Source organism: Mesoplodon mirus (genome assembly GCF_964341445.2).
Source record: "Mesoplodon mirus genome assembly, chromosome: 14".
Taxonomy (NCBI): domain Eukaryota; kingdom Metazoa; phylum Chordata; class Mammalia; order Artiodactyla; family Ziphiidae; genus Mesoplodon; species Mesoplodon mirus.
In genome coordinates this window covers 85,137,929-85,164,575 of record NC_138990.1, presented here as the reverse complement: position 1 = coordinate 85,164,575, position 26,647 = coordinate 85,137,929, and the positions used below count along the sequence as shown (strand labels likewise).

The 26,647-nt window shown below is 48.7% G+C and overlaps 1 protein-coding gene across 23 annotated transcripts in view; it reads right to left on the bottom strand.

Moving 5' to 3' along the window:
- DYSF (dysferlin) overlaps positions 1–26,647 on the bottom strand; it is a 230,073-nt gene that overhangs the window by 146,869 nt on the left and 56,557 nt on the right. For 14 of the 23 annotated variants that reach the window (XM_082642728.1, XM_082642730.1, XM_082642736.1 and 11 more), the window contains 10 exons: positions 25,134–25,248; positions 23,782–23,874; positions 23,218–23,429; positions 21,084–21,212; positions 20,630–20,692; positions 19,907–19,957; positions 17,585–17,615; positions 16,858–16,973; positions 9,931–10,057; positions 6,444–6,547 (listed from right to left, as the gene is read on the bottom strand). In XM_082642728.1, the coding sequence (XP_082498854.1) occupies positions 6,444–6,547; positions 9,931–10,057; positions 16,858–16,973; positions 17,585–17,615; positions 19,907–19,957; positions 20,630–20,692; positions 21,084–21,212; positions 23,218–23,429; positions 23,782–23,874; positions 25,134–25,248 (1,041 nt within the window). The remainder of the gene's footprint in view (positions 1–6,443; positions 6,548–9,930; positions 10,058–16,857; positions 16,974–17,584; positions 17,616–19,906; positions 19,958–20,629; positions 20,693–21,083; positions 21,213–23,217; positions 23,430–23,781; positions 23,875–25,133; positions 25,249–26,647) is intronic. The other 9 variants (XM_082642720.1, XM_082642732.1, XM_082642726.1 and 6 more) reach the window with 1 other exon arrangement.

Sequence of the window (26,647 nt, the reverse complement as noted above, 5' to 3'; positions counted from 1 at the left end):
CTTTGTGACCACCTAGAGGGGTGGGATAGGGAGGTTGGGAGGGAGGGAGACGCAAGAGGGAAGAGATATGGGAACATATGTATATGTATAACTGATTCACTTTGTTATAAAGCAGAAACTAACACACCATTGTAAAGCAATTATACTCCAATTTAAAAAATGTATATGGTGGGCATAATAAATGTATTACCTAATTAAAAACTTAGATGAACAAAAGTTTAAAATAGGAAGGAAGGAAGGAAGGAAGGGAGGAAGGGAGGGAGGGAAGACTTGTTAATCAGACACAGCTGAGAGACCCTGGCAACATCACTCAGTTCCCTGGACAAGAAGGCACAGGCTGTCCCCACCCTCCCCCAGCCCTGCCACAGGCAGTCGAAGGCCTCCCCAGCAATCACTTCCTCCGGGCTGCCCTTGGGGGCTCCCCGTGAGAGAGCCACCGAGATGTGGGTTTGGGAGCCTGAACACAGCAGGTTCCCCCCACCTAGGCCAGCACTGCCTCTGGCCCTAGAAATCCACAGCTGCCTTCCCACACCCTGCTTCACTCCCCGCACTCAGCCAAGGCAGCACCAAGCTTCCTCTCCCCCTCCGCCGCCTCCTCTCTGAGCCTTCTTATTTTTTACCCTCTTTCCCTTCCTGATGGAGTGTATTTATTACACCCTTTCTGGAGGGCTATTTAGCCACCTGTGTCAAATACTTAAAAATAAGCATGCCCTCTGACCCAGTTCTAGAAACTTTCCTATGGAAAACCAATCAGAGTGTAGACAGAGTCCTGCACACTGATGTTTGTCACAGAGTTGTTCATAAAAGAGGAAAATTGCAAAAAAGAAAAATCCAAAAATCGATTAAAATTTATGTTATATCATCTCATGGAATATTATGCAGCCATCAAAGCCATCAAAAAATTGATTTCAAAGACTATTTAATAACCTAAGGAAATGTTAAGTGATAAAAGCACTTTACCAAACCACACAGATAGAGTGGATTCTCATTACTGGCGGTAGTTACACGTTCTAACTACACATTGTAAGTCACCAAGAACATGAGCTGATGAACACTGAAGTATTGCTCCTAAGAGAAATACAGGGTTAGGTTCCTGCAAGCCCCTGTCACAACATTTTTTTGTCAATTCACCAATAACCTTGTTTTATGTGTGTTTCTGGTTCAAAACACCGTTTTTTTATTATATATTGTGGATTCATTAACAGTGAACTCACAGCCAACAGCACTCTCACTCATGCCTGAATGAAGCTTACCTAATATATAGTTTCTCTATAAGACACGTCACAGCCTTCTTACACAGAAATACTAGACAGCATTTCAGCACAACACACGGGAGCCACTGTAAACACTGAAATCACCAGCAAAAAGCACAAAAAATGCAAAAAGCATGACACTAAATAGACGAGGAAAAGGACACACTTTTACACCATGAGAGCTGAAACAAGAAGGGAATCCCATTGTTTCTGCTCAGCTGGCAACATGCACCTCAGCTCACTCAAATTGTTCACAGCTTTGCAAATGATCGCCAAAGCACCATAAGGATTAATGTTGGGTTACAAATAAATTTTAGCGAGTAGGCAAATTTGCAAATACAGAATCTGTGAATAATGAAGATCAACTGTATTCTGAATCCAATTTTTTTTTCCGGTGGGGCAGGGCAGGGCCAGGGTTGGCGGTGGAGGGGGGGTGGGAGGATGTGCAACAGAGAGAAGGAGTGAGAGCTACAGGGAGGAAAACATACTAGCAGGAGATATAAACAAATGTTAATAGTGGGCATCTCCAAGGTGGTGTGCAGAAATGTGCTTAATTTTTTTCATTTTCCTTGCTTTTCTCTGATTTTTTCATCTTTTTATGATTAATAGGTTTTATTCTTGGAAAATAAAAAAGTTGCTTTAGTCTCCCACTCTGCCCTCGAAGTACCTCCCCTGTCCTTGCCCCATACCATGAAGAAGTGTGATATGTGTGTGTGAGTGCGCACACACACAACCTTCTATCTCAGTAGCTTGGCCAAATCAGGTATGGTTAACATCTTAGATAACAGTGCCACCCAGTGTCCATTAGAGGAAATGCAAAGAGGGCCAGGCTTGGGCGAGTAGGCACACAGCGGACAAATCCCCAGGGCTTTGCATTTCAGAAAAGGATGAATGAGAAAAAGTGACACACCAGAGACAGAGAGAGGACAGGCAGGATGACACAGGTGATAAAGGTAGTAGAGAGGGCTCCCCTGGTGGCGCAGTGGTTGAGAGTCCGCCTGCCAATGCAGGGGACACGGGTTCGTGCCCCTGTCTGGGAAGATCCCACATGCCGCGGAGCGGCTGGGCCCGTGAGCCATGGCTGCTGAGCCTGCACGTCCAGAGCCTGTGCTCCGCAACGGGAGAGGCCACAGCAGTGAGAGGCCCGCGTACCGCAAAAAAAAAAAAAAAAAAAAAAAAAAACCATCTTGAGATATGACTTTCCCATCTGTCAAGCTGGGAAAACTGATCCCAGTCCTTGGAGTAAGTGTCCAGCAGGATTGTCCAGCCAACCTTCCTGCTTCCTTCCTGCCTTCATTCATCCCCTCACGGTCCCTCCTAAGGGCATCAGACTCTGAGCCCAAGCCCAAACAAAAACTGCACTTCGGTAAGACCCACGGTGAGCATTTACACCCCAGTGTGAATGAGTTTAAAATTCGTGTTACCTCTCCCACAGACATTTCCCCTGAGACCCTGTCTTAGCCTGGGATGGAGGAACAGCTCAAAGGCGCTCCCATTGGCCAACAGCAGGACGGTTCACACAACCAGCACCATAACTGATTTTAACACACTGAATTAATAAAAAGCATTAGGGGCATATTAACACTCAAAAGGGAAGAGGGGAGGGGAAGCTCTTCTTTACAGAAAACACCAGCTAATAAAGAGAGAAGGAATGATAATGAGGGAATCACCGCTTTGCACCCCAGGTGAATGACTTGTTCAGGCAAGGAGGTCAATGGCTTCGTGGACCATTAGGTAAGAGGTTGCTGGGAAACAGGACACCAGCACACATCGAGATATCGCCCACAGATAACCTGCAAAGTGCAAAGGCGAGCGTGTGCTTTGACAAGGGAGAGATCTGGAGACACCACCTAAACCAAGTAATCAATCATTACCAATGATGGGACAAGGTGACATTTTGCTTCCTGTTGTGATGCAATACAATGTACGAAACATCACCCATGATGCGTTCTTGCCAAAACAGTTCATTTGAATGTAATCTGGTCTTGAGACCTAACTTCCAGTTTATAGGAAATACAGGGGCCAGAAGAAGAAGTTAAACAACAACAGAAGGAAACAATGGGACAAATCCAGGACATGGACAAATGGCTTGGGCTTTTCAAAAATGCAATGTTGTGGGGTGAGAAAAATGGGAATGATGGAGGTGGGTAAAAGACTGTTACAGAAGAGACTAATGCAGAGCATAAATTCCAGTTGGGTCTTAGATCAAAACAAAATTAAACCAGCTCTAAAAGACATTTGGGGGATAATCAGAGAATATTTACATGAGCCAGTATCTGACAAGAGTAGGAAATAATTGTTAATTTCCTAGGTGTGATCATGTTATCGTGGTTGCAAAGGATTTTCTTTATCTCAGGAGGTGCATGCTGCAGCCTTTAGGGGCAAAGTGTGCAACTAGGTTTCAAATGATTGGGGGGGGGGTAGTATCCATAGAGAGAGAGAGAAAGTAAATGCAGCAAAATGTTCAAAATTGTTTCATCTAAGTGGAGGCTATACCAGGGGGTAAGTGTTCACTGAACCATTCTTTCAACTTTTCTTTATGTTTTTAAATATTAAAAAATAAAGTGTTTCAACAGTGTCTAATATTGATACACAGTAAAAAAATAAAAATTTTAAAAACTAGAAAGATAGGCCCCAAACATAAACTTTGTATGATGCCTTATGGATAATGTTACTTTTTTCTGCATTTTTCAAAATTCCTTAATAAATATGTGCATCGATAATAAAAGAAGAAAGAAAAGAAACATAAAACGGGGGGGTTGGGGGAGAGGGTAGGAAGAGTGTGGACTTCAGGTAGCAGGCAGAGGAAACAAGCTATCCAAGGCCTTCCTCCCGTTTGTGAAATCACACCTGGGCCTCAGCGATCCGGCCCCTGACCTCAGGGGTCCCTTTGTTGGTGGGATGGGCAGGCAGACCCTACGTCTTTCCAAAATGAATCGAACACTGCAAAGTGCTGTGTGAATGGGAGCCCACACCACCTCCATCATCACCCTAGGCTTTTAGCGTTTGTTGTTAAGCTTGTAAACGCCTCCCCAAATGTCCTATAACACCTGCGTGTCTCCCCCTTCCAGCCTCTGCTTCTGGAGCAAAGCGGAGCCGGCTGCACCCGCCCTCCACTCGGCTCGGTTCAAAGCCCTTCTCCTCCGGTTCAAAGCCCTCCTCCTCCGCCCGTTTCCAATTTTCCTGTTAACACCCAAGTCATCTGACTCAACTCGCCGGAGCCTGGCGCTGCGGCTGGCCGGTGGACCTCTGGGCCTGGCCGGCGGGGCCCCGGAGGGCGCTACCCTACCCTGCCAGCTCCCTGAGGTTGGCACGAAGCTCAGAGGCGCCTCGGCAGGGTTCCGGGAGCCTGGGCGGAGGCTGCGCCTTCCGGATACGTCATTCTCCCCTATTTCCAGTATTTCCACCAGTCTCTGCTCTGAGGTTACAGAGTAAACGAAATCAGGCTGTTTCCCCGAAAGTCAGAGGAACAGATGCTAACAAACACCAGAATGCAACGAAAGACGGGCTAAAAGAGGGCCATGCAATCAGCCGCGCGGAGCCCCGAGGGCCGAACTAGCACATCAGGCCTGTGTGGGTGACGGAAGCTAAACTTGAACGATGCCACACACTTGCGGGGGGGGGGGGGGGGAGGGCCAGGAAGGACCCCGGAGTGCACAGGCCCGGGCAAAAGCTAGAGGCGTGACCGCAGGGCAGACGAGAGGATGCACGGGCGACGTGCGGGCTATGCGGTTTGTAACCGCACGCCCCCCACCCGCACCCCCCGAGCGAGACAGTGGGGCTGAAACCCGCTCAGTTCGGCGCCGCTCCAAGCGGGTTGCAGAGCTGCGTCCGCCCAGGAGGGGGCGAGATGTTCCGCATTCTCGCAAAGACTGTACAAGCTAATATGGGCCATGGAGATGAGGCGAGAAAGTTCGGCTGGGTGAGACCTGGTCAACCAGGTTATGCGGTTTGAACTTCCTTTTACAGACAGGACTGTGTTTTACACTAAATATGCTGGTGGATTTCTATGGGGAGAACCTGGACAAGAGAATGGACCCAAGGCTGCTGTGTTGTCCTGGGGAGAGATGACAGTGACTAGGGGCATAGAGACAGGAAAGGGCCTTGGGATTTTTGAAGGCAAGAGCTAGGGGTGGCAAGTTTGATGTCGGGAGGTCAAAAAAAGTGGGACGGGGCTTCCCTGGTGGTGCAGTGGTTGAGAGTCCGCCTGCCGATGCGGGGGACGTGGGTTCGTGCCCCGGTCCGGGAAGATCCCACATGCCGCGGAGCGGCTGGGCCCGTGGGCCATGGCCGCTGAGCCTGTGCGTCCGGAGCCTGTGCTCCGCAACAGGAGAGGCCACAACAGTGAGAGGCCCACGTACCGCAAAAAAAAAAAAAAAAAAAATTGGGACGAATCAAGGCAGGCCCACATTTTCTGCCTTTGATGGTGGTACCTGATTAGGATGGCGGCTTCTGGAAGTGGGGCGGTTTGGGGCAGCAGATGACTCCTTTAAAGGGCTGGAGGGGCAGAATATAGAGACTTGAAGAGGCATGGGGAGGTCTGTGTCTGAAGAGAGGGGTCAGAGTTAAACAGAGCTGTGGATTCCTCTGTGGAGAGGTGATGGCTGAACCCTGGGAGTGGCTGAGGCTTCGAGGGAGAGCCTGGAAAGTGGGCAAAGCCACCCCTAAGATGGGATGGAGGGAGGGGCCCAGGCAGAAATCAAGAGGGACTGGAGCAACAGCCCTGCCTCTGGGAAGGAAGGAAGAGAGGCACATGATCCCTAGGGCCCCCACCAGTGTGGCCGAAAGGAGTCTGCCCAACTCCCGCCACAACTTTCTAAAACTAATCATTATGTTTTCACTGCATTGTTTTTAAGTTTCCCTACCATTGTGCCTTCACATCTGGTTTCCTGACTATTACTTAATTTTCTCCCAAATATTCCTCTATCTACCCACTGTCCACATGTCCTCTCCGTGTCCCTCCACACCTATGTGTCTGTCTCACACACCTGAGCAGACCTGTCCTCGTGCGTGTGCATGGCAGCCCCAGAGAGCTGGGCCTGCGTGTCTCAGCCCCCCATGCCCGGTGTGCACATGCCTCTGATGGGGGGCACTGTGTGTGCCTCACTCTGTCCTGCACATCCAGTGCCCATCCACAGGGACACCCAGTCGTCACCCTCCCACAGATCCTCTTGTTTACTTGCCCCTTACCATTTTCCCCGCAAAGCTGACTTCCATGAAGGGATCCACCAAGTTCTTCTTGTTACTCTCAAAGCCAAAGATCTGCTTCACGTTGTCCATTACGGCATCGTCCACTGAGGAGAAAGACATACTGATCACTGCCCACCCACTCTCCCATCTTCAAAACCCCCACTTCCCACCTGTCTCCCTGCAGTCCTGGGACTCCCTGAGAGAGACGCCATGACCCCTCAGCCCAGGGCTCCTGGGAGGAAAGACCATCTCAGAATAGCAGCTCCTGAGGGCACTGCGCTGCTTCCTTGCCCAGCTCCAAACAGCTGGTTCAGTCCCCTGCCCCGTTCTCAAAGGCTTTCAGAACAGGTCCGATTGATTGACTGATTAGAAATCTACATCGCTAAGAGCAGTAAATAATCCAGAAAAAGACTGGAAGTTGGGGACTTCCCTGGTGGCACAGTGGTTGAGAATTCACCTGCCAATGCAGGGGACATGGGTTTGATCCCTGGTCCAGGAAGATCCCACATGCCACGGAGCAGCTAAGCCCGTGCACCACAGCTACTGAGCCTGCGCTCTAGAGCCCATGAGCCACAACTACTGAGCCTGCGTGCCACAGCTACTGAAGCCCGTGCACCTAGAGCCCATGCTCCACAACAAAAGAAGCCACAGCAATAAGCCTGCACACCACAACGAAGAGTAGCCCCTACTCGCCGCAACTAGAGGAAAGCCCACGTGGAGCAACGAAGACCCAATGCAGCCATAAATAAATCAAATAAAATAAATAAATAAACTTTTTTAAAAAACTAAAATGAGGTATCACCTCACACCAGTCAGAATGGCCATCATCAAAAAAATCTACAAATAATAAATGCTGGAGAGGGTGTGGAGAAAAGGGAACCCTCTTGCACTGTTGGTGGGAATGTAAACTGATACAGCCACTATGGAGAACAGTATGGAGGTTCCTTAAAAAACTAAAAATAGAACTACCACGCTATAGTGGGAATAGCAATCCCACTACTGGGCATATACCCTGAGAAAACCATAATTCAAAAAGAGTCATGTACCATTATGTTCATTGAAGCCTACTTACAATAGCCAGGACATGGAAGCAATGTTAAGTGTCGTCCATCAACAGATGAATGGATAAAGAAGATGTGGCACATATATACAATGAAATATTACCCAGCCATAGAAAGAAACGAAATTGAGTTATTTTTAGTGAGGTGGATGGACCTAGAGACTTTCATACAGAGTGAAGTCAGAAAGAGAAACAAATGTTGTATGCTAACACATATATACGGAATCTAAAAAAAAAACATGGTTCTGACGAACCTAGGGGCAGGACAGGACTGAAGACACAGAGAATGGACTTGAGGACATGGGGAGGGGGAAGGGTAAGCTGGGACGAAGTGAGAGAGTGGCATGGACATATATACACTACCAAACGTAAAATAGATAGCTAGTGGGAAGCAGCCGCATAGCACAGGGAGATCAGCTTGGTGCTTTGTGACCACCTAGAGGGGTGGGATAGGGAGGGTGGGAGGGAGAAGCAAGAGGGAGGAGATATGGGGATATATGTGTATGTATAGCTGATTCACTTTGTTATAAAGCAGAAACTAACACACCATTGTAAAGCAATTATACTCCAATAAAGATGTTAAAAAAAAAAAGAAAAGAAAAAGAGTAGCCCCCGCTCATCACAACTAGAGAAAACCTGCTCGCAGCAACGAAGACCCAATGCAGCCAAAAATAAATTAATTAAAAAAAAAAAAGACTGGAAGTTGTTATAATAATATCTCATTACTGGCGCCTGTTTGACATTTTCCTTTATATACATTAGCACAGTGATTTTCCTGAGGGTAACCAATAAGTCAATTCTGTTTAAAAAAAAATATTTAATCTATGCTGCTTCAAACCAATATTTTACTGAATTAGCCATATTTTTTACATATGTATTTACAGATGATAGATGTGTGTATGTATGTATGTGTATATGTTATGTATAAATGTACATATGTATATGAATGAGAAAATGAGAGGAGGGGACAGTTAACAATTGTATGCTAGCCAATGTCTACATGAATACAACAGATAGCAATTAGCAAATGTTTATGTTCTATTTACCCATCTATTTTTCTTTTATTTATATTTAAACAACATTTCAGAGAATTCAACACAATCCCCTTTACCTTGAGCAAAGCAAACATTTCTATTTCCCCAGCCCCCTTTGGAAGCTCACCAGCCTCACTTCTGCATAGTTTCAACCAACAAACACAGAATGTTCTAAGCCTGTATTTTAATGCCCATTACTTATTTAAAGGCTTACCCCATGATTTTGGTTCAATTAAACTTGTGCAGAAGGAACCCATTTATTGGTGTCATTAGTCAAAGCAGAAACCCTCAAGCAATTAGATTCATGGAAAACTCGTAAACAGGGACCCAAGTAGTCCCCCACTACTTGTTCTCGTGAACTCTGCTATGGACAGCGCCTGGCTTAATTCTGCTAATGCATGCTCCAAAATAGTGGCTTATAGCCCGCAGCAAGAGAACTACCAGGGAGCATTTTTAAACTACCAGTGTGTAAGCCCCACCCCAAACCAAGTCAATCTGAAACACTGGAGGAAGGGCCCAGGCAGCTGCACTTCCTTAAATCTCCCAGGATGATTTAACTGCAGCCTGGGTTGACACCCACAGCTTTAGAATATTCAGCATAATTCTCCCACATTTATTGAGCACACAGGGTAGGGCTAGTACAGGGTTAGTCACTGTGAGAAATCAGGCAGTGGCCACAATGGCCTTCCTGGGATGATGAGGACATGGCCACAGCTAGGGTGACCCACTGTCCCAGTTTACCAGGGAATGAGGACTTTCTGGGATGTGGGACTTTTGGTGCTAAAGCCAGGACAGCCCCAGGCAAACTAGACACCCATGTGTCTCCACTAAGTGGAAACACTGAGCCCTTCTAACATTTCAGCATCTGCTTCCCCAGCCCAGGGTCTGCCAATTTTCAGGCTGGGGTTTCCTAGAGGAGAGAAAGAAAATCAGTGGGATCCAGCCGTGAGCGCAGAACAAAGAGTTGAAATGGTGCTGACTCCCAAGTGACAGCCAAGAAAATGGGTGCATGGAGTGGCCAAAGAGCCAGACAAGGCCTAGTGGATGCTGAAACGGAGCCCAGGGGCAGCTAGTACTCTCAAGATTTCTTGCATCTCTTGCATTTCTTGCACCAGCATCAGTATTACTTCTCATTAATTCTGACTGTTTTTCTGTTAAGAACAGTAAAAAGCCTTGGGAAACCTAGAGAGGGTGTGAGCCTTCACCAGATGGCAGAGCAGAGGGAGACCTGGGCTGACACGGATCTAGGAGACCCTCGGGGTGAGGAAGCAAGGCCAAGGGGAGGCAGAGAGGCAGCAGGGGACCAGCCCCTCCATCTCCTTCCCCCAGGGAGCTGAGGCAGCCCAGCCCAGTGTTCCCCCTCACAGTCACCCAACGAGGGCACCAGACTCACTCTGCGGTAAATCCTCGGCCCTGAAGACCTTCAGGCAGAAGTGTGCTCCGCGGAGGGCCACGCCGGTCGGCCTGAGCAGGTTGCCTTCAATGTCCTCCTTGTCTTCAGAGGGGTCTTTTCTCTCCAGCTACAACACAACCAAATATGATTCCTTAATGTGCCTTCGAGCACAGTGTTTTCCCTTCCTTTTCTGAGAGCTCAACCAACACACTTAAAATGGTGCATCTCGGGACTTCCCTGGTGGCGCAGTGGATAAGACCCTGCTGCGCTCCCAATGCAGGGGGCCTGGGTTCGATCCCCAGCCAGAGAACTAGATCCCACGTGCATGCTGCAACTAAGAGTTCACATGCCACAACTAAGGAGCTGGTAAGCCACAACTAAGGAGACCAACTGTCGCAACTAGGAAGCCCATGTGCCGCAAGTAAGGAGCCCACCTGCTGCAACTAAGACCTGGTTGCAACTAAATAAATAAATAAAATTTTTTTAAAAAAAGCATTCCTCAATCCAAAAATGCACCACTCAGGTCATGTTTATAAATAAATAAATGGTGCATCTTGAAGAAAGGTAGATCTCGCCCTGCCACTTCCTAGCCTGTGATCTCTGACAGGTTCCTTACCCTGAGACTCTGCTTCCTCATCTGGACAGTGGAGACAATGACACTGACCTCCCGGGCTGTGGGAGGATCAACTTCAATAACGTGTAAATGCACGTGGCACACCGGCAGGCACTCAAGAACTACAGTCTCCTTCCCATTCCACCCATCAAAAAGTAGCACAGAGGTGACAGAGGTCTAGGCCAGCCACTGTCTTCAATAACGTCTGTTCATTCACCCAACAAGTATCTATTGAGTGACTACTAAGTGTCAGCATCACGCTGAGGGGCGAGGGCTGCCTCAGTGAACAAGGTGGACAGAGGTCCTACCCCCGTGGTGCTCACCTTTCACAGGGAAAGCAGACCTTTAAGCAAATGAATGTAATAGCATGTGCTGAGTATTATGATTAGAACAGTAATAATAAAAATAATATTTACTGATTGTATACACTCTCTCATTTAATCCTGACAGCAACCCCCATGAGCAGTGGGTCTCCAATGTGGCTATACATTAGAAACTGGAGAATCAGTGACTTCTAGACCACTGCTATACCTTCCAACTAAAATGCACATTCTGGTTCAACAGGTCTGGGGTGGAGCCCAAGACTCTGTATTTTAACAAATGCCCAGACGATGCCAATGCTGTGGGGTGCAAGGCCCTAGGATACCCCACTTTACAGAGAAGCTAGATGAGGGTTAACATAGGCTGGATGCAGAACCAGTGGGTTTAGAAAGAACAGAGCAAGGGGGCTTGTAACTATATTGAGGGGAGGGCGGGAATAGTGTTGGTGATGTGGCAGCTTGGAGACCTGGATGATGGGATCCAGGCAGGGGCAGCAACTCATGCAGAGCGAGGGCTAACTTGGCAGTTTGAGGAACAAAAGATCCACGTGCTGCACTTGGGCAGGGGGGTGGCAGGAGGATAGGAGAGAGGTGGCATTGGGCCATGCCCAGCAGCCCAGTCCTTGGAAAGCTGCCTGGACCATCCTCACTCAGTCCACAGGTAGAAACCTGCTTCGGAATCTTTGCAGCAAAATCCTCCATCCCAGAATGCCTCATGTCACACAAGTGCTTGTGAAGGAATTAGTTCTGCACTGATTTTCCTCAGCTCACGTCTGAGGAAAATGAGCATCTCCTCTGCTTTCAGTCGTCCTTAACACTGCTCATTCCCTCAGACAACAAGCACTGACTGAACACCTGCTGTGCACAAGACCTGTACTAGGCAAGAGGGGAGATAAAACAGCTCATATCTATTATACTGTTGCTGACCTCAAGGAACTGAGTCTCAGTGACAAAGATGGACACATTAACTGAACTAACAAAACATGGGGTGGTGACCGAAAGGAAAAACCAATCAGTTTCCCTGGAAGGCAAGGCAGGCTTCATGGAGGAAGAGGCATCTGAATTGGGTCTTGAAGAACAAAGTGGTTTTTGGTAGGCAGAGGAGGCATCCCATCAGGTGAAAAGGCAGGGAGAAGGATGGAAGTGCATTCTGAAAAGGGTCACATTGTCTGGTGTGGCCACCGTACGGAGTCCGTGGAAGTACGTCCCGGCAAGTGGCACTGCAAAATCAGCCTGAGGCCAAATGTTCATGGGCCTTGAATGTCATGCTAAGGATTCTGGACTTCATCCTGAAAGTAATTGGGAGGCAGGGTGGGTCTCTGGCAGTTTTTTAAGAGGAGATTCACATGATTGTACCTGAGTTTAAAGAAGATGGTTTTGGTGGTGATGTGGGGTTAATTGGAGTTACAGCAGCTGAACCTACATCTTCATTCACATAGAGGCCCAGGTAAGATATGACGGGAGCCTGACCTTGAACTCTGGTCTTGGGATGAGAGAGAGGAGACGCATGCACTGAGGTTGTCATGCCAACAAGACTGGCCAACTGTGTGCGTGTGGACTGACAGATGCGGGACTGAAGGATGAGGAAAGACGCTCTGGCCTGGGGAACTAAGTGGATGATGAGTGCCATTTCCCAAGATGTCACCTAACACAGGATGGGAATCAGGTATGAGGAGTGGGCAGCGAATGATACTGGGTTTCTATATGTGAAGTTAAAGGGGTCTAAGGGACATGTTCATGTGCTTTGGTACAGGCAACTGAAACTGAGCGTCTGGAGCTCTGAAGATGCAGGCTGGAGATGAGCAATTTAGGAGCCTCAGGTAGACGGAGACAGGCTCCTCCATAGACAGATAGATGCAGTGCAAAATCAGACTGAGGCCAGATGTTCACGGGCCTTGAATGTCATGTCAAAGGCACAGCAAAGATGCAGGCAGCATAATTTTATCAAACCACTGAATTTGAAGGATCCATTCCAAAAAAAAAAAAAAGGAAAAGAATGAGGGGAGTCACAGATGCCAAGGGAGAAGAGAGTTTCAAACAAGACATGGGCTCCAGAATCAAATGCTGTGGAGCAACAGAGCGGAGTAATGAAAGAAGAGCTCCTGGGACTTCGCAATGGATGACCCTTAGGCCAGTGGTTCAGGGAAGGAGGTGGTGGGAAGCATGCTGAAGAGGTGAAGGAGTGAGCAGCTGGCAAAGGACTGGAGAAGAGGGACACAGGGTACTCTCAAGAACTTGGTGATGGCTGAAAGGAAGATGAAAGCAGCTTGGAGGGGAGGGGTGGGGAGAAATGGTGAAGGCAAGGGTGTTTTGAGATCGGGAAATCTGGAGTCTGGCACAGACCAGAGGGCAGGAGCCAGAGAAGAGACAGGAAGAACAAGACGGGGGTGGTATGGAGGGCATGAGCACATGCAAAGGAGATGGGGAGTGGGGAAGGGAGGGAAGATGAAGGAAGATGGGAGGCACGCTGACGCCCAGGGAGCTTCAAGCACTCACATCACTCCCCCTGTGCAGCTCTGTCTCTCTAAGGGGGACCGAGGCTGGAGCTTCAGACCAGGAAGCTGTTTTGTTTTGTATTGTTTTAAGTTTTTTTGGCTGTGCCACGAGGCTTGCAGGATCTTAGTTTCCCTGACCAGGGATCGAACCCGTGCCCCTGGCAGTGAAAGCGCAGAGTCCCAACCACTGGACAGCCAGGGAAGTCCTGAGCAGAAATTTTGGAAACAGCCACTGTGGAGGATGGGATAAGGAGTAAACCTCACCCAAGTAAAGGAAGACATTGACAGCAACTCCAGGTGACTTTTGCCACCAAAGCTGACCAAGGAGTGGTGCGGACAGCGTGTCGTGGGGAGGGTGGGGGACACGAGGTGTGGGAGCAGAGCCCAGAAGCTAGTGAGCACAGAGTGAGAGTGAGGATCGGGGATGGGGGCCAGGCTGCAGGAGGGAGTTGATGGGCTGGGAAACTGAGAGGGGTCAGGGCTGTAACCTCAGTGAGGAAGAACTGCCATTCACTGAGGGTGAGGGAGGGAAAGAGGCAGGAAGAAACTGGTAGGGAGAGCAATTTCCAAGCTCAGGGTCTGCAAGGAAGTAAGATCAGACGTTGATGGCTCATCAGCAAGGACAGGTCAGACCTCAGAACAATGGCAAAGATGGGAATCTGCCAGCAAAGACCCTCCTGCAACAGCTCTGCCTGTGCCAGGGGTAGGTAACAGCCCAGAAGTCCAGGGGGAATAACCAGTGAGGCAGGCTTCAGAGAAGAAGGCAATCTACAAGCAATAAATGCCAGAGAGGGTGTGGAGAAAAGGGAACCCTCCTATACTGCTGGTGGGAATGTAAACTGGTGCAGGCACTATGGAGAACAGTATGGAGGTTCCTTAAAAAACTAAAAATAGAGCTACCATATGATCCAGAAATCCCACTCCTGGGCATATATCCAGAGAAAACCATAATTCGAAAGGATACATGCACCCCAATGTTCATGGCAGCTCTATTTACAATAGCCGGGACATGGAAGCAACCTAAATGTCCATCAACAGAGGAATGGATAAAGAAGATGTGGTACATATATACAATGGAATATTACTCAGCCATAAAAAAGAACGAAATAATGCCATCTGCAGCAACATGGATGGACTTAGAGATTGTTATACTGAGTGAAGTAAGTCAGACAGAGAAAGACAAATATCATATGATATCGCTTATATGTGAAATCTTTAAAAATCGTACAAATGAACCTATTTACAAAACAGAAATAGAGTCACAGATGTCGAAAACAAACTTAGGTTACCAAGGTGGGGGTGTATAAATTGGGAGATTGGGTTTGACATAAACACACTGCTATATATAACATAGATAACTAATAACCCACTGTATAGCACAGGGAAATCTACTCAATACTCTGTAATGACCTATGCGGGAATAGAATCTAAAAAAGAGTAGATATATGTATATTTATAACTGATTCACTTTGCTGCACAGCAGAAACTAACACAACATTGTAAATCAACTATACTCCAATAAAATTAATTTTTAAAAAAAGAAGAAGGCAATGCTGAAGTTGAGAAGCTACTGTGGGAAACAAAAAGATGGCCACTCCTCCCATCCTGAAAGCCACAAAGAGCTGAAGCAGAAAACAGGGGCTTCCCTCTGAGTTGGTCTCAAGAAAAGTGGTTTCATCTGGGAAGAACAAGTGTCTGATCAATGGGAAGAGGAGGAAAGAGTGTCTTAGGAAAGGGTAATAGATTCAGAGAGTCCACGTAGAAGGAAAAGGAGCAGGAAGGCACAATGTCTGTCTGGGCTACAGAGGGACACGGGATGAGAGATCAGGGGAGGTGCCCTTGGGTGGGGCTGGTCCACCTGAGCTCCATTGGCCCCTGCACGGCACCCGGGGTTCTCCTTCCCCTAACCCTTTGCACAGCGGCTTCTTGAGCTCTCGTGAGCAGCCAGATCGTCGTCCTTGAGAGCCTCATGGAACTTGCCCTCTGCCTCCATGATCACATGTGGCTTTCCCTGGGGATTCCACCTCCCCAGCCCTCCTGGAGACCTGCCTTCCCCCCTCCTGGCTCTCCCACTCCTCCTGGCTCACCCTGCCTTGATGATCTCAGTATCTGCCTCCACTTTTGCATATTTGATTTCCAGTTCTCCCATGAGATAATCAACATCCACGTGGACAAGTTATTCACCAACACAGTCCCTTGTCCTCCACCAGCATCTTAATCCCCCTCCCCTGTAGCTGCTAGAGAGATGGCCATATCTCAAACCTCCAGCCACTCAGAACAAATCCTTTAGGAAAACCTTGACCTTGAGACCCTTCTCTAAAGACAGCCTTCAACCTATCCACCTCCTCCAACCCCCCTCACACTGAGTGAGGCACCCAACACAGAGCTTGGCACACAGCAGGCACTCAATAAGTGTGTGTTCCCTAGCCCTTCCCTCTCATTTGTCCTCCTCATCAGCTCTATGCCCAGCCTTCTTGCATCCTCCCTGCCAGGCTCATCAGCTACCTCAGTCCTGTGCCTCCACCACACCTGCCTTGTCCACACCTGACAGTACCTCCATCTTACCCCTCTTCTGCTTCCAGGCCACTGAGTATTATGAGGTCACTCTCCCATAAAGCCTCCAGCCCAGAGTGTCTGCCCTTGTATCTGCTCAGAAATCCTTCTGTCTTGTGGTGTGTGTGCATACATACACACACACACACACACACACACACACTGGAATATTACTCAACCATCAAAAAAGAATGAAATAATGCCATTTGCAGCAACATGGATGGACCCAGAGATTATCATACTAAGTGAAGTAAGTCAGACCGAAAAAGATGAATGTAATGTGATACCACTTATATGTGGAATATAAAAGAAAATGATACAAATGAACTCATTTACAAAACAGAAATAGACTCACAGACACAGAAAACAAACTTACAGTTACCAATATAAATGAATAAATACATAATTAAATAAATAAACAAATATTTTTTAAATTTTTTTAAAATAAAAAAAGAAATCCTTCTGTCTGTATCTAATTAACCCCTTGTTCCTCAACAACTGTTCCAAACCTTCTTTCCTCTCCCCAGACATAGAGATGCTGATACTTCCCCAACTCTGAAAGCCTTTCTCATTCTTACCACCTCCAACTTATAACTTTACTTACTGACCATAAAGATGATAATGATATATTCTTAGGTGATAAAATTCAGACTACAATACATTACAGAGTGAGTGATCTCACTTTTGCACCAAAAAAAAAAAAGAAAAATACACATGTATACCCTTCTGGGAGAATATGCAAGAAGGTATTAATGACGGTTCTCTCTGATGGGTAGAATTATGAGTGATTCACTTTTTATTTATGCTTTTCCACATGTTGTACATTTCTCATAATTGCCATGTATTCTTTTAAATCAGAAAAACTAAAGTTGTTTTTTTGTTTCTTCATTTGGTGCCTCCAAGGCCAGGCGGAGGTGCTGTGAGGGGGACGAGGAAATGTACTCACGGGGGCTTCGTCTCCAGGCCCCAGCACACAAAGGCTCACTTTCAGGTAGCCTCTGGCCCCAGCAGAGAAATCATCCAGGTCCGAAAGCAGCAGCCACTTCCTGAGATAAGCATGTCCTAAGAGAGACAACACCCTTGGTGATCCCAGAATTGGAAGGACACGAGTCTGCAACCACCTCCGGGAGCCCCAGGTGGACTCCATTGGATGAGATGAAGGACTCGTCTACCCAGACATGGGGGAAGGACTCAAATTCTAGAATAAAATGTACCTTGAGTGTTCATTTGGGTCCAAGTCAGAAATGTTAACAGAAACCCCTATCAGAGGCTGTCAAAGCCAGACCCCCAGCCATTTTCCTCCCCTTCAGGAAGTGACCAGACCACAGCAGAGACCAGGGTGTAGAGAAATCCTAGACTTGGCATCCAAATGACCCATCCCGTCTGGAGGCACCCCAGTCCCCAGCAACCCTTGCTTGGGCCTTCCAGATTTAGCCCTCCAGCTGGGCCAGCTGAGACCCCCGTGAGGGTTCAATCTTCCTGGGGGCCTGTTTCACCCGGAAGATGAAAGCCTGTCCTCTCTTCATTCCTCCAGCCTCACCTCCAAGATCAAACCCCACCTCTAATTCTAAAATCCCCTAGAAGGAAAGATGAGCATCCCAAATGGGTGCCCCCATGCAGCCTCCAGAACCCAAATGCAAGGACCTGCCCAAGGGGAGGAGAGGGTGACTCACGGGGCTCTCGGTAGATGCTGCCCACGTCCATCTGAAATCAAACAGAAGGAGGCGCACATCACACTCTTGTCCCCAGAGTATTAAATAAAGTATGATGCATGATACCAACCCATTAAAAATCATGTTCTGAAGAACATTTGGAGACATGGGGAAATGTTCATCTTCTGATATCACATGGAAAGAAAGTGGAATACATTTTGATCGAAGTTTGGTAAAGTATATCTATGCATACAAAAGACAGAGCAAAGGAAACACACTGAATGGTAACTGTACTACCTCTGGGTGGCAGATTTCGGTGATTTTTTTTTTATTTTTATTCTTTCCTATATTTTATAATTTTCTATTTAAAAAATCACTGATTAGTCAGGTGTTGATGGCAGGAGAGGTTATGCATGTGCTAGGGGAGGGGGTATGTGGGAACTGTACTTTCCACTCAGTCTTGCTATGAACCTAAAATTGCTCTCAAAAACTATAGGGGCTTCCCTGGTGGCGTAGTGGTTGAGAGTCCGCCTGCCGATGCAGGGGACACGGGTTCGTGCCCCGGTCCGGGAAGATCCCACATGCCACGGAGCGGCTGGGCCCGTGAGCCATGGCCGCTGAGCCTGCGCGTCTGGAGCCTGTGCTCCGCAACGGGAGAGGCCACAACAGTGAGAGGCCCACGTACCCCGACCAAAAAAAAAAAAACTACAAAGTTTTTTTAAATCATGGATTACTTTTATAATTAGAAAAAAGAATATGTTTTTAACCTAACCCTTGGGTTCTTATAACAATATTACAGACTCAAAACATAAGATCCTGTAACAAAAGTGTTACAGAATGACTCCAGCACAAGCCCATTCTTTTAAAGAAACTGCTTCTCCAGAAAAACAGACTCCGTTTTCTATCTGGTGACTACTTCTTGGAGAAGGGGCCATATTTTATTTGGATAGCAAGAGGAGGGTCAAATAAACCTGTGCCTTTTCTTTCCATTTGATAAATGCTTATGGATTCAAAATGAGAAAATCAGTAAGAATGACATTAAGGGCTTCCCTGGTGGCGCAGTGGTTGAGAGTCTGCCTGCCAATGCAGGGGACACGGGTTCGTGCCCCGGTCTGGGAAGATCCCACATGCCGCGGAGCGGCTGGGCCCATGAGCCATGGCCACTGAGCCTGCGCGTCTGGAGCCTGTGCTCTGCAACGGGAGAGGCCACAACAGTGAGAGGCCCGCGTACCGCAAAAAAAAAAAAAAAAAAAGAATGACATTAAAACACCATTCGTGAAGGCCTCCATTACTAGTTGCCTTTACACTATGTAATCTGTTAAATCCTGTGCCGTTGGTTCAAGGTCCTCTGCAGTGGACTGTTCACTTCTGCATGTCTGCGACAAATGAGGGGGCAGCCTCCCCTGCTCCCTCCACTGCCCCCCACCCCACTCCACCCCATCCCCACAGACTCCACATTTGGACCCCGCTCCCAACCCAGGTGGGCCCAGGGCACAGAGCGCGGGGGTCACGCTGGCCCGAGATTGTCAGAATTAGGAGGAGGGCTGCCTAAACTCAGGTCCCACGCTGTCTTTCCAAGATGTAAGGACAAATGCGAATTTAAAAAAGAAGCTGAATCCTCCCTGTTGGAAACAAGGGGAGAGATTTCCCTCTCCTCTCTTTTTGTCGGAACATTTTCATCAGAAAACTTAATGTAAGTACTTTCTCTATCTCTTTGAAATGTACCTTTTTAGAAACCAAATAAGCCTTTCGTCAGCTTTATGATCCAGGAGTGCCTTTCTCCAGGCTCTCCCATCTCTAGGAAAGGGAAGGGCCTACCTTAACCCAATTGTAAATCTACCCCCCATCATAAAAATGTGAGCTTGCTTTCTGTCTTTTCTTGTGGATAAAGTCAATTAGCAAACACAGATGGTCACCGCAATTACTAGGTAAATTTAGGATGAACTATGTGTGACTGAGGGTACTATCCAGGCCGCTAACTCGAGCACTAGTTATTGTTTAGTTATTGTTTATCTTGAGAACATATATGGAAAGGGTTGTGTCTGCTTGGCTCTATACAAGATTACTTTCTGTCTTTGCCATCTCTTAGCTGATGGTCCGTGATAGCATCATATTCTGGTTTAATGTTTATTCAATAGCAAAAGTGCTTTCTTTCTCTACTACCTTTGTGGAGAGGATTTCTGGGTTAGGAGAAGATCTTGTTTTGTTTTTTCATTACATTTTCCCCAACACAGACCAAGACAGACAGGATCTCTGGAGCACCAACCCTGCCCATCATCCACAGAGCTTCCATTAACATGGATAAACAAGAACTGATTGCTTTCAAAGAAAATAAACCATTACCCGGAACTCCCCAATGAGAGCATCTGTCCGGAGGGAACAGGAGTCCACCACCTGGAAGGAAAGACAAATTCAAACTCTCATTCACTAGCAAAGGTTGACCCAGGCAGGGACCAACCCAACGCCTCTTCCCTCCTAAAAAATAACAGCCCACACTCCAATAGCACTTGCTCTATCCCAGAGATTGTTCCAAGCAATGTTTAACCCTCACAAGAACCCCATGAGTGGGTACTATTATTATCCCCATTCTACAGATGAAGAAATAGAGGCACAGAGAGATCATTTGTACAGAATCACACAACCCCTACACGGTATAGGCAGGACTAGAATCCAGACAGTTTGGCTCAAGAGCCCACACTTTTAACTGCTAAACTATACCGCCTTTCAAAGGAAAGGGGGAAAAAAAGAGCTGAGGTCCAGAGAAAGAAAATCTTGTCAGAAGCAGGCATATAGACAAACAAAATAAGATGAAAATCAAAGATCCACTGCAAGAATTAGTTCAGGACCCTGGCTTAAGGCACCTGACCCTGAACAGCAGGGACTCCGCACTGGGCTGCCGCTTGCATCCGAGCTCAGAAGGCAACCCTGTGACCACGGGGGCGAGGCTGTGAGCTGCTACCCATCATCCAGGCTCGGGTGGGGGGTGGGTGCCTCACCCACACACACTCACGCACACTCACACATGCACGCTGAGCCCACAGAGGGCCTTCGGGGGCTGCCACGTACCGTGATAAAGATGGGTTCGTCGAACAGCTCCGCGGGAGAGTCAAACACATTGAAGAAAAGAGTCTGTTGATTCAGGGTGAAAGGGGGACAGATGAAGGCCCGCTGAGCCTGGGCGGGAGGGGACAGCCACCGCCCAGCCTCCAGGTCTGGTCCATACAACAAGTGAGCAGTGGGCTCAGCCCAGCACCGAGCTCTGGGGATTTGACCTCACGGAGGCTGTCACCTCAGGGACAGGGTGGGTGGCCGGCCCCACGGGATGATGGGGATGTGAAGCTGGGGGAACCCAAGGCAGGAGTGAGAGCAGGAACCCTCTCTCCAGTTCCTCAGATAACCTACTCAGGAACTGACACAGCTCTCCACCCAACGCTAGCACCATAGGCAAAAACTGAATGAACTGCCAGGCATCTGCTGTGTGCTCCCACCAAGGTCCTAGCTCTGACCCAGGGTCTCCCACCTCGTTGAAGAGGGGGCTATTTCCCTTGTGGATCCGCGTCCGCTTGGTCTGCCCAGCTGCAGTGACCTTGACCACAGGCTTGATGTTCACTCCCGGCAGCTGGCGTCCCTCGATCACCTGGACCCTGATCTGAAAGCCAGGAGGGGGCATGAGCAAGAAAAGGGAGAGGTCATCAGGCACCCACCCCCCGCCCGAGAGTCAGGAATCTCAGGGACCACCCTCACAGCTGGCCTCTTGGGACGAGTATTAAAAAGGAATTAGGAAGAACACTGTAAGAACAATATCTTCCCACCAAGGTCCCTTGCATCTATAAAATCCCATGGTTCCACATAAGAACTGCCAGGCTCCCCCAAGTAAGCTGCCAGCGGTAAATCCCAGGGCTGGGCTGAGGATCCCACCCCCGTTCAGTTCATGCGCAGCCCCACCTCAGACCCCTTGAAGCTGATGTTTCTGTGTGGCTTGAATATTCCTCACTGACAATCCCCTCAGAGGTCAAAGTTACATAGTGATATAACCCCACTTTATTCTTATGTAGTATAAGGTGCAAGACAGAATGTCTGATATTCTGAGAAATAAGAGCTTTCTTCATTGAACTTTCAGTAAATGAAGGTTTCAGGAACATGTGTGCTTCCAAATTTAGGCAAAATATTTTAAAATAATACATTTTAAAGTATTAAAGCTTTCATGAAAAAATTCAATGTTTACTGGTTTTAATTTCTAACCAGCAGTTATTTCTTTATTAATCAACTCTTTTAAAAATAAGATACTATAGAATATACTATCAATGGCAATGGGAAGGGGGTGAGTGATTTTTATTCTCTTCACTGTACAGTATTTTCCAAATTTTCTACCAAAAAAAAGTATTAATTTTCTAAGGAGAAAAACAATAACATGTCTTGTGAATAATAATAAAAATAAGTTAGAATTTTGTCTCTCAGGCAAACATAGTGGTTAGAACTAGAACTTTTGCTGAAATTACCACAATTTAGAACTGAAGCATATTTTTACAATTTATTTCATTTAATAAATAAATATTTAAGTTTCCTGGGCTTCCCTGGTGGCGCAGTGGTTGAGAGTCCGCCTGCCAATTCAGGGGACACGGGTTCGTGCCCTGGTCTGGGAAGATCCCACGTGCCACGGAGCGGCTGGGCCCGTGAGCCATGGCCGCTGAGCCTGCGTGTCCAGAGCCTGTGCTCCGCAACGGGAGAGGCCGCAACAGTGAGAGGCCCACGTACCACACACACACACACAAAAAATTTAAGTTTCCTGTTTTTAACTTTAATAGTAGTCCTGAATAGTTAAATATCACTAAATGCAATTACATCAAAATGGAAAATTCTGTAGAAAAGAAAAAGAACAAGCAAAGGACCCAAATTAAAAGGCAAATTAGGGACTTCCCTGGGGGTCCAGTGGTTAAGACGCTGCACTTCCACTGCAAGGAACCCAGGTTTGACCCCTGGTCGGGGAACTAAGATCCCACGTGCCACATGGTGCAGTCAAAAAATAAATAAATAAAAATTTAAAAAGAAAAAAAGGCAAATTAAATGGGATAGATTTTTGGATTAAAAAATGTCAAAGGGTTAATATTCATAGTTTTATTCTGTGAAAAACCTGAACAAACACAAATTGCACATGACCTTCAGAAAAATCACGGCTATAAACAGGGGAAATGGATAGAGGGAGAAAAAAGGATAGGCAAAGCTTCTCAGACTTGGGAATCTTGTTCAAGTGCAGATTCTGATTCAGTGGGTCTGGGATAGGCCCAAGATCCCGCCTTTCTAACATGCTTCCAGGTGACACCCATGCTGCTCGTCCAAGGACCACACATTGAACAGCACAGCACCGGCTGGCTAGGGCAACTCTGGCTGGGGAAAACAGGTAACAGTGTAGTGATGCTGACTCTGCAGTGACCCTTTTTCTTCCTTTTTTTTTTTTTAAGAGCAAAACCATGGGCTGGGCAGAGGCTTTTTCTAGAGGCCCCCAGCCATGGACTCCATATCTAGCATTTGCCCAGGACCCAGGGGAACCAGACTCCCACCTAGGAGAGCCCTTAGGACCTTCTCCACGGCTGGACAGACAAGTTTTGCACTGGCATCAGCGGCTGCTGCAGACTGAAGGAGGAGACTGCAGTCACCTGGAAGTCCTGCGATTTGTCCGACAGCGGCTTTCTGGGTGCGGGCGTGCTTCTCTTCCTTCTTCCCCCGGGTTGGTAGGGGGGAGGATGGGAAGGTGGCTTCTTTGGGGTGATGGGGGCCCCTGGGCCCGGAGCCCCGCTCTGGTCCAGGAATGGCTCGGCCTCGTCTCCTGTGAGCCCCTGGTCCTCAGTATCCTCCTCTCCTCCTGTGTCTGGAGGAGAGGGTGCTGATGAGGCTGGGTTCCTCTGGCCCCCTGGGAGGATCCTCCATCAGAGACCCGATGGAGGACCCAAGAGCTCAGCACCCAAATCCCCTTCCCCTTTCTTTCCCCACCACTCAGCCAGGATGGATGAGGGAGAAGAAGAAGAGCTTCCAACAGCTGACACTTGAGGGTGGTCAGTCCAGTGAGTCGACAGGAGGAGACAGAATGGCCCTAGCCCTCCCCACCTCATCCTGCAGGATGAGCCCTTCTGGCCACCGTGTCCCACTCTGGGGAGCTGACGATGGCAGCAAGCGAGCCGGTTACAGGTGGTAGGATCGGGACAGCCCGGCCCGCGTCTCACCCGTGGGGGCCAGCCACTTCTTTCCAGAGTATCTTGTGTCCACGGTGCTGTCACTGAGCAGGGACCAAGTCTCAGCCCGGCTCTGTCCCCCACCTGGCACACGGGCAGGGCACAGCCCCAGAAGGGGAGGAGGGAGCTGGTGAGGGAAGCCAAGCTAGGCGCCCCCCCAACCCTGCTCTCCCTGCCTGCCCTGGCCTGGCACAAAGCTCCGAAACAGGCGCCGTATCTGTCCAACTGTCCCTCTCACCACCTTCTGCGAAGGACTGGGAACTGGTCACCGCTAGGAGCCTTCCCCGAGTGGCTGGAACCCAACTCTGTCAGATTCACCTCAAAAGTGGCCCCAGAACGTTCGGGGCCCTCAGCCTCCCCACCCTCGGTCACCAGGAGCACCCCCTGCTTTCCCCCTCAACCCCAGTCCAGAAGGATCTCCCCACCTCTGAGCTCAGACAGTGCCCAGTCCAACAAGAGGGGCCCTGCCCTGCCTGCCTCACCAGGAACCCTACATGGGCCGCAGGACAGGCTCGGGGCACACCTGAGACGGGCTGCCGGGTGTCATGCTGGGTTTGCCTCTAGCTCCCTTCATCATGAGAGAATCTTTCTCACGGGCAAGACCCCACCTGGCCCACCTATGTGGCTTCCTGTTCACCCCAGCAGGCTGGATTGTCACGCCCAGGCCCAGCACCAGCAAGCCAGCCACCCTGGGCTGGGTCCTCACTTCACAAAGCCAGGAGAGATAAGTAAAAAGAACTGAGGCAACCTTGAGACCTAGACAATTCAGTCTCCTCACTTCACAAATAATAAACTGTAGGACCAGAGAGGGAGTGACTGGCCCAAATTCACACAGCTACTTGGTGTCAAAGGCAAGACTGGAACTCAGGTCCCCTGACTTCAGCCCAGGGCTCTTTCAGGGAAAATCCAGCTCTTTGGTCACATGTCATTGCTAAAGGCCTACGGAGTGCCAGGGCAGGGAGGCATCCAGCTCTGGGGAGTGGGTGGGGCCTCAGGCATCACCTAGGATGGACCCCATCTCAGCACAGGCCTACCTCTAAAACTCCCACCCCTGTGGAGCTGCAGAGGGCAGGGTGCCCAGCCCTGGCACAGTCCCCTTTTGAACAGCTGGTGCTAGGAAGGCATCCTCCCACTAATCCTAGCGGCACCTAGAGGAGCCCGCCTCCTGCCCCTTTGTTTTGCAAGACAGAAGTCAGCTCTCAAGACTCCCCACCCACCCACGGTCTCCCTTCTCCAGGCCTGGGCAGCCCCCAATATGAGGAAGGCACCCCCTTCTCAGACTTGGGTGCCACTGCTAGGCTTCTCCCCCCAGGGCCCTGCCAGGGTGAGGGTGGGTTTCTCACCAGCCACCATATCCATGTCAGGCAGAGTCGGGGAGGGTTCCAGAGGCATCGAAGGTGGGAACGTGTGCACGGTTCCAGGGAGAGGCGTGTAGGACACCTGCAGGACCAGTGAGGCCTGGAAGAGATGGGGGAGAGAGGGCAGCAGGTTAGTGTGTTGGCCTCCAACCACCGCCCTCCAGCATCCTTCCTATTCCTTTCATCCCTCCACAAAAAATGGAGTCTGGTTTGCAGGAGGCTGTGGCCCCATCAGCACAGTCAGGTGGTTAAGAGCACTGAATCTGGAGTCAATTCCACCACTCAGAAGCTGTTTGACTTTGGCAAGATCTGTAAACTCTCTGTGCCTCAGTTTTCTCGTCTGTAAAATGGGGGTAGCAATGGCAATAGCACTTTCTGCATAGGGTCAAATGAGGATTAAATTAGTTAATAGAATGCCTAGTAAGCTTCTATAAAAGAATCAGCGATCAAACCTCATCTGCAGGATTTTTCAACTCTCAGCATAGGCCCATCTTCTGGAAAAAGCCCCCTTGGCCACTTTGCTCAGCCAAGGGTCCTCCCTTGTCTATCTACCGACAGCTTGGCCTTGCTCTGCTCAGGCCCCAGCTAGCACTGAGAGGGTCTCAGGGTGCTGCTCACCTTTCTGAGCCCTCTTCCCTCCCAGAAGCACCCCTGTCTCCCATCTCACCCCCAGATGCTCCGGCTTTGACCAGTGAGAGGAGAGTGACCCATCACACCACTCACATGGACAGGGAAAGGCTGCCTTGTGCTCCCACCCCACCTGAGCCTACCAGGAGACCGGCACCCTTCAAAGGGGCACCCGGACCTGAAGAAAAGGTACAGCCATGGCGCTCTCTAGTCTTACTGCTCCCAGGCCATGGAGGCCTGGCCGAGCCTTCCCTGATACAACAGGTCCAGCAGATGTCCTGGGGCAGCCTTTTAATCGATCAAAGTAATAAAAACTCCAAAGTAAGAAAGTTTGGGAATTACAAAAACCTTAAAGAAAAATGTAAAAGAAAACAAATTGCCATAATTCCACCACTATTCACATTTTGATATAATTCTCTCCAGTCTTTTTAAATGAATAATGTACAGGTCTGCTGTACAGCAAATGCTTGTCTTTTACTTAATATTAGACAGTAAGCATTTCCCCAAATTTTGATAAACGCTTTATAAACATAACTGTTAATGATGCATCTTCTGAGCGACTCGGCATAATTCACTAGACATCTGTCTCTGTTGAGTAATATTAGGGATGTCCGGAAACTCCTGGAACGAATCCTGGTCCTGAGATGGAAGGAGCTCAAGGTCCTGAATGTACCCTTTCAAGCTCTGCAGCTTGAACCCTTTAGGGTGGAGCCTGGGCTTGGGCAGCCGGTCTAAGGGAGGGCAGGATCGGAGAGGGGGTGGGGTGGGGGGGTGGAATGGGCGGGTGCTCAGAACACCGAGGAAGGAGGCTGGAGCCAGCTCGCCATCCCAGGAGACCTAGGAGGAGGCCCGGGAAGTCAAGCAGACCCTTT